At 30.2% G+C, this 8,753-nt stretch overlaps 1 protein-coding gene across 1 annotated transcript; it reads left to right on the forward strand.

Moving 5' to 3' along the window:
* The first annotated feature begins 5,480 nt into the window (after positions 1 to 5,480).
* Positions 5,481 to 8,520, forward strand: LOC140044151 (uncharacterized). The gene is made up of 5 exons (XM_072088629.1): positions 5,481 to 5,556; positions 6,262 to 6,381; positions 6,761 to 6,874; positions 7,355 to 7,530; positions 8,238 to 8,520. Exons 1-5 carry the CDS (start codon positions 5,481 to 5,483, stop codon positions 8,361 to 8,363), a joined length of 612 nt encoding a protein of 203 aa, XP_071944730.1. The 3' UTR covers positions 8,364 to 8,520.
* The last annotated feature ends 233 nt before the right edge of the window (positions 8,521 to 8,753 follow it).

Genomic DNA, 8,753 nt, shown 5'->3' on the forward strand with positions numbered 1-8,753 from the left:
AGTCTATTGCCCATCCACGTCCTCACATGTTCCTGTATATTTGTTTGATGGAATTAATTACAGAAATATTAAAATTAATATCGTATATATTTATAGTGATTAACATTTCTTTTTTATTTTCCATTACAGTATTCACATTGTACTGTTAAATTGTAAATCTAAATTGAATGGTTTAAACAGCAGGCTTCCATTATTTTTACTTTTAGTCTCATATTTTACTGTATACTGAAGTATATGTTATATAATTAAATACATATAATTATAATATAAATATTGAAACTACATTAAGTATTTATTCTATTTTTCTTTAAATTATAGTTGTTGACATATCATTTGATGTTAAATTTATCTTCTCAGTTGCTCATCATTAACATTTATTTCAGTTGCAGGTTATTACTTTTGGACTATTAGTAAGCTACATGATTTAGACCAAAATTATTTATTTTGTTCAAATTCTTTCAGAGCATCTATATATAAATTATGGTTAATTCTGACATAGGCGAGCACAATGCAAAAACTTCGGTACAAATCTCCGCCTTGGATACCTACCTTAACTACTGTATCTCAAATGTACCACGAAACGTAGATTTGATAACATTAGTTTTCAATTCGACGCTATTGTTCCATATTTCTATCTTAGGAAGATATTTTAAAGAGTTTTTTAACAACATTTATGATTTCAACAGTAGATTTTCAACTCAATTTCAATTCTTCGCGGTCAAGTAATTTCCGGGTTTACGATGAGTTCACCTTGCAGCAACATGGTTTCAACTATTTTCTCTCTTTTATACACAAGGGAGCAGTTAAAATAATAGATTTGACACTAAAGGTGACTGGAAACAGGCACTTTCCATCAATCAATACAGTGTCCCTTTGGAAGACCGAAGAAAAAAAAACAGATAGTAGGACTGGAGCTTAAGTTGGCCATTAGTCATAGCCATTTTAGTTTTTTGTTTATTTTAGGAACGGACCGCGCGTGTGAAAGGTACAGTAGTTAAAAAATAAAAATTATACTGCAAATTAATAAAGATCAAATTAAATATACGCCATAAAGAATTGGAATATATTGTGGGGAATAGTATTATAAAATTACATAGGTAGATTTGATGATAAGACATTAATCGAGTGAAATCCCGATAGCTGAGTTTTATTAAGTAAGCTGGCAGAAATAACTGTAGGCTATCCGTGTCCTGTTTGGACCGATATGTCTGCCCATGTTGCAAGCCGTAATGTCTTCTTTCTTGGGCCGAAACGGCCCACTCTGTCACGGCAGTTAGATGTTTAAATTAAATAATGTATAATATTTATTAGGATGACATCACTTTGAATAATAATCCCCCAACCCCCAACCCAACTATCTAATAAACGTCCATCCCATCCACATTTATAATAACAATTATACTATTTGTAGTAGAATTCATCGCACTGTTATCTACAATTTACCAAGCATTTGTTATTCTTTTTTACCACTTTTCATATCTATTAGAGGATTTCATTTGATTATAAATGTTACCATATTATTAAAACTAAACAATTTAACATATATCCCTCGAATAAGCACCTCCCTCAAATGAACTCCGCCTCCACACCTCCGCCCTATAAGGGCCCTACCAAACAATAAAGACTATACTTTAAAATGGTATTAATCATCTAAGACACTGTGAAACAGAATAGTTTAGTTTTACGAATGTCAAGCATTTTCAATAATGGTAACCGACAGAAACGTACAAGGAGAACATTATCATTCCGAGAACCATCGTCTACACTTCCTAGAGGGCGAGTTTAAATCTAATGGCATGTGTGGTTATTATATGGCTTATGAAATGATTTTGGCCCAAAAACCCCATAAATATTTTATTTCACATCGTGCTTTGGATGAACGTGTCCGGCACGCGATTTCTTTTTCGTACATAAGTTGGGGACCCCCTCATGAAACGTCACAAAATAAACATGAATAATTCATCAGTTAAATGTGTTGTTCCGTGTGCACCCAAGCGTATAGCAACAAGAAGCGATTACACAACTGCGATACGATACTTTCTACAGTAGGCCTAGGATTCTAAGTCAATTCACGCGATTGCCTTCGCGCACTCTTCTTCACACAAAATGTGTCGAGTCAAGGCTAATCGACAGCTAGGCAAGACATTAAACTAAGTAGTAATTCATTGGACATAGCCCAAAGAAAGCTTAGACCCACAAGAATAAAGAATGTTTATAATTTGTGTACTGTATTTTTTTAATTCTGCTATTAATTTATTATCAAACAATGCATGTACTCAAAGGAACTTTAAAAATGCGCGTATATGAACACATGAGATGGGAAGATTAGACCCACGAGAATAACAAATGTATTTTAGTGTAATGTTTATTGCTTAATTTTGCTGACTTATTACTCGGATTGTGTCATACCTATAACACACACACACACACACAGCTCTACTAGAATAGACATATTATGTTTAGAGACTAATAATTATGCCTAGGCCTAATAGTATTAATAGAAACTATAATTTTAACACGTAATTATTTAGTAATACATTATATTAAAAACACTATCATAAACTAAAGACTGATTATTTCGACAGTCCACACAAAACAACAGAACAAGAACATTTAACTGATGAATTATTCATGTTTATTTTGTGACGTTTCATGAGGGGGTCCCCAACTTATGTACGAAAAAAAAAATCGCGTCCGTCACCCTGAGAAAAATATCATGGAAAATGGGTTTAGTGATATTAATGCATAAAATCGCACATATTATTTCCAAGATATGGCCAATAGTAAAGTTATTGACCTTTGAAATATCTAGAATTTGCATAACTATTATGAAATATATTTATTTAGTCTGTCAAAATTTGATTTTTTTAAATGGCCAGGGTTATTTTACCTATTAGTATTATTTAGTTTGGCTTATTAGTTTTGGTTTAGTATGTTCTTGCAAATTATGAAATTAAGCTGAGTTTTTTAAATTTTTTTAAAAGAGTAGCTGAGGGATTTATCAGAACTAATTATGCTTATAACTAGAATTGCTAATATTGTTATTTTAAATCACAAACACTTGATTGTCAGAATGGAAAGTCTGCATCTGATATCTATAATGAAAATGTGTGCGATAAATACGATGGTGAACAAAAGAAAACAGAAATACTTGCAATTTTGAGTGGTAAGTTAAAAAAACACATTGTGCCTCAAATAGAAGCATGAACGTATAATAATAAAATTAATGATCACTTTTTATCCTGTAGTATATGTAGTCAGTCCTATAATCAAACAAATAAAAAAATATGATTTATAATATAAAAAAAAAGTAGATTAATTCAAATAGCGGCTCATCTCAACTACTGTTAGTACAGGGTATGTTGAAACTCACAGCGTTAGGTTTGTTATCTAACACAAAGCGTGCGGTACTTCATGGCATGCCAATGTGTAATATGGTTTCAGTTGTGCATTTTATCCTGTCTTCAATTTTGTGTGCTACTAATTCTGTTATAAATATATATATGTTGGTCCCAAAGGTATTTTAAAAATATGTTTGGCCTTTATATCCTACATTATTTCCAATCTGTAATTCTGCACTGAAAAGCTTCATATACACATTCATTTTACTTGTTTAGGTGGACCTTTACCTTACATCGAAATGACATCGTCAGGTATGAATATTCTTCAATTTCAATGCCCCACAATAGGGGTATTGTTTCCAATAAAAAAGGGAATTAAAAAATTAATCTTGGTCTATGACAAATTAGCTATCTTTTATGTTCTATTTGTTATGGAGATTTTGGTATCCACAATATCTATAAAATAAACTACTTATAAAAATGATTTAAATATTAATTTACATTTAAGAAATAAAAAGGAGTTTAGCGTGATTGAACTATTATTTTATTTACAAATATTATAAAACCACTATAGACAAAGTCAACATTTCACAAAATTACATTTGGGTAATTTAGATCTAGAAATTGAGAAGGGTAGGTGGAATCAAATTAACAAAATACTAATATTTTAGGATTTATTAGAATATTTTAAAAACAGTATAATATATATATATTATTTTAATTAGATATTACAGCCAAAGAATTAATATACATTGCTCATAACGCCTTTAATAAAAGGAAACTAATAGCAGCTAATCTTGGAATGACACAAGAAGATATAAATTCATTTGAACTACCAGATAAAAGCATAGCTCAAAGGACTTTGGACATGTTGAACACATGGGCAGTTAAGGTTACTAAGAAGTCCATGCGTTCAGAACTTGTTGCAGCTCTCAGGAAAGCTGAGGAAAAAGATGTGGCTGATAAAATTGAAAGTAAGTAAATAAAACCGTAAGATAGCCTTCAGAATGACTGAACTCTCTAATTTATAAGGTTCTTAAAGGCTTTGTAACAATATTCTGTGTGTTTATAATAATAAATAAAAACACTTTTTAATATGCAGAAATGTCTAAGTCTAAATTTTGGTCGCATTTGTGAGCATCGGCTTATAAGCTTAAGTGTTGGCATATACCTTATTAGTACCATATATTTATCAAACCAATTATTGAATTTGATGAAAATCTATCATCTGTTTTTCGTGACGAATTGCTGAAGTATTTTATTCTATATACATTATACCTTCATCTTTGTACTCTGCTATTATCACCTTAATTTATTTAAGTAACGATTCAGGTATTCATAAGACAGTCTTAGTGCATATTAAACTGTTCAATTTATAAAGAGTATAATTGCTATCCTGTAGTATACAAACAAACAGGAAGTTATACAATAGTTATTGTACCTTTTGTTTTGTTTTTAAGATGTGCATGTTCCAGAGGAGATATTGGCACGAGGACCTGATGCGGTGAAAGCATTTCAAAATGCACTTGAAGAAGGACAAACAGAGTTTAATCAAGGAAGAACTATTTTTGTAGGACTTGAGAATGTTGGAAAAACGTCTACTATCAATTCTCTTTTAAGAAAAGGGTAAGCAAACTTTATATCAACTATTACATTTAACCACTTAAACTTTTACATACAGTTGTTAACTGGATCAATTACAAGAATAACCCATACATTTTTTCTGAATAGTTTCAATTTATTTCACCATAAAATAATATCAAAATACATAGCAAATATTGATGAGAGTAACTATCAAAGCAAAGCTCGTATTCCAGTCACCCATACACATAGCTAGCCAATAGCTTAAATATCTTATTTTATTGGGACCCTTATAAGTAATCTAAACATAAATAATCTAAATATCACAATGTAAAAGAGTAAGAATATAGTTGATTAAAATGTACTATTATTAAAATTGTTGTATGATTAAAGTATTTGGCCCTTTATTGTTCTGGGTATGTTGAGGGTTTAAAACAAGATTGTAATGCAACGTAAAAACAATGTCATTGTCTGTTTTATTATTAATGCAAACATTCTTTTATAATTATATAATGTCATTTTGTCAGATTTAATCCATTGCATATAATAACAGATGCAATGGTTAAAACAACGGTGTGTACACCAGATGCCAGTAACAAAGAAATGTTGAAAGAAACAACGCAGGATATTAATTGTAAGATTTACTTTATTCAGATACATGCTACAACCAAAATAGATGAAATATTTATATTTTTAAATTTATTTTTATAATTATTTAGGCAAATTGCCAAGGATAACCATAAGCAAATTAATTCACTATCCTTCTTAAAGGTAGCAATCCTGTTCACAAGATAAACATACACAATATTATGCTCTACATAACAATAAACAAAGTCTTATTACAATTCTTTGGGAGTGGAGTTGTAATTTGTCATTAGAAAAAATCCTGACATGGACATGGACACAGGACCCTTGAATTGGTAGCCAAGCATCATAACTACCAAGCCACAACTTCACTCCAAATTTAAAATTCACCCCTGACTCATGCACTATCATGTCACAACTTGTTGTTGTTTTTTTTACCAAATAATTGTTGTTCTTATAATTATCATGTCATTGTAAATCAATTTAAAAGACACTCTAGGTTTAATATTTGGGTGACAATTTGCGACTACTTCTTGCACACACTTTGATATTTCATAAATGCATGGAGAAAACAACTACCATATAAACATACAAGGTGTTTAAATTCAATTTGAGGATAAATTAGTTTTTTAATTATTGCAACAACATCATAAAAATAGTTTTAAAGTGTCTATGCTTTAAAAAAAAACAATGTAACTGTGTAAGAAATAAAATAATATATACATGATTTTATTAACATTTTTTAATTTAAAAGCTTTAGACATGTATCAGGATGCTGTCACTGATTTCACAGTTAAACAAATGTTGAAAAGTCCACGCCATAGAAAAGGATACATACCAAGAGCAGGAGCATCAAAGCAGGAAACAAAATCTGGTAAAAGATTTTAATTAAATTCAATTCAGTAATCTGCTGTAAAATAAATTTAAAAGTATAAATATAAAAGGCACAAAATACCAGTCAATATAAAATTGGTACAAAGGAGATTTTTAAAATAAATTTAATATAGAAGTGGATAAAAGAGAGGTTTATACAGCATTTTGCTGTGATTACTTCTGTCACATTTGAATTTAAATAGTGAATACAAAAGATACACAAATTGGATCAGGTTGGAATCGGCAACAAATGATTTATTACACTAAGCTTTGTTCTTGACAAGTTAATTTGATTATAAAGCATAAATGATGAATGCTAATACATTATGCTATTTATAACAAGATAGCATCACCTTTAATTATATCATCACATTTTTCAGAAAGTAGACATGAGGAAGAGAAAAACCCCACAGGAGCATCAACATCAAAACAGGAAGCCAACTCTGGTAAAACATCAACAAGTTCAAATCCAAAGCCAAGCCCACAAAAAGAGGGTAAATATTTATTTTTAAATGTGCTTGATTGTGCTGTTCATATATATTAATAATATCAGAAATAAAGTGCTAAATATTGAAATGATTAAAGGGGTGGAAATTTAATCATAATCATCAGTGTCTGCTAATGAACATATTACCTTGTTATCTTGTTCTTATTATCAAGTTACTTTGACAGTTAATACTAGTATTTGTATATTATATGACACTGCTGTGTAATATATTCAACTTGCAGTACAATGTGGTTAAATAAACTCAACATTAAACCTTTGATTGGAAAGGATAAGGTTTAGAATACTTAAATATTGCATTGGAAATACTTTTTCTTTTAACAAAAAAAGTTATAGTTGGTAATCGCATATGAGACCTGTTATCCTGCTCTATATACTCAGCCTGCCTCTATCTGTCTTTAAAATTAAGATTATGATTATGATATTGAATTAAACTGTTGTATTGTGTATTATTGTTTTATCATAACAGAACCAGTGTATGAAGAAAAACTTGAGAGACCAGAAATTCCTAAATGGCTCAGGAACAAATTTGTACCCAAATTTCGTTTTGCAAGAGAAGGTGGTGACTCTAAAGTGGATAGCAACAAGTTTGTTATGAATATCTTGGACTTTGGTGGTCAACCAATTTACCATGTGATACAACGGGTAAATTTTATTGGTGTATTTAATTTTTATTAATAGAGATTAGTTTTGCCGTCAACATTCAATGTACATGCCTCCTTCTGAAGTTGTGAAAATTTGCTTTGTCTTTTGGCCTTGTTACAATATCAGCACTGAAATCAAAAAGCTTGCTCACTTGATTTGAAGTTAAGAACCTTTAATCTTGCTCCGAAGTATTACAAAAATGTGGATCTAATATAGTACAATATGTCAGTATCAGATACAAAATACAATTATTATTATTATTACAATATTATAAATTATTTTATTCTTCATTTAATTTAATAAAGTCAACTCGGTCTTTAGTCCCTAATTACCAGAAACCAAAACCAGAATTGAGGTCAAAAGTTCCAAATTCGTTTTTACCTTTAAAAATACATTTGGAATATCAGAATTTCTGTAAACCCAGACAAATTATGGCATCCGAAGGGTGTCCAGTTTTGGAAGATTTTAAGTAAAATAGTATTAATTGATGTAATATAATGTATTATTAGCAGAGAGGGATAGCAAAGAAACAATGTAATATTAAACATTCTTTATTTATTAAACCAGTGAATAAGATTGTAAATGTTTCCAAGGTGAACATGCACTTTGTGAGGAAAACAAAAGTATCAAATAATCAGTTGTGCCAGTATACTGACACATGTGTATAAACAGTTTTTAATATTGACTATTATGATTATGTTTACTAGATATTCATGGTATCTTATGCTGTTGTATGTGTGGTATTCAACCTGAATGAAGGTCTTAATGCCCCAGCTAAAGTTCGTGATCCAACAACTGTAAGTAGATTTTACAAATTTCAAATGTTTATGTAATTGTACATAAATAAAATGTTTCCTTCATGTTATCCTTTACCTTAACACAAACTGTGCAAATAGCAGATGCCTGATATATGATTGTTGTTAATTCCACTTCCATGATAGTGTTGTTAATAGCAGATGCCTGATATATGATTGTTGTTATTTCCACTTCCATGATAGTGTTGTTAATAGCAGATGCCTGATATATGATTGTTGTTAATTCCACTTCTATGATAGTGTTGTTAATAGCAGATGCCTGATATATGATTGTTGTTATTTCCACTTTCATGATAGTGTTGTTAATAGCAGATGCGTGATATATGATTGTTGTTATTTCCACTTCTATGATAGTGTTGTTAATAGCAGATGCCTGATATATGATTGTTGTTATTTCCACTTCTATGA

This window comes from Antedon mediterranea, chromosome 3, assembly GCF_964355755.1.
Source record: "Antedon mediterranea chromosome 3, ecAntMedi1.1, whole genome shotgun sequence".
Taxonomy (NCBI): Eukaryota; Metazoa; Echinodermata; class Crinoidea; order Comatulida; family Antedonidae; genus Antedon; species Antedon mediterranea.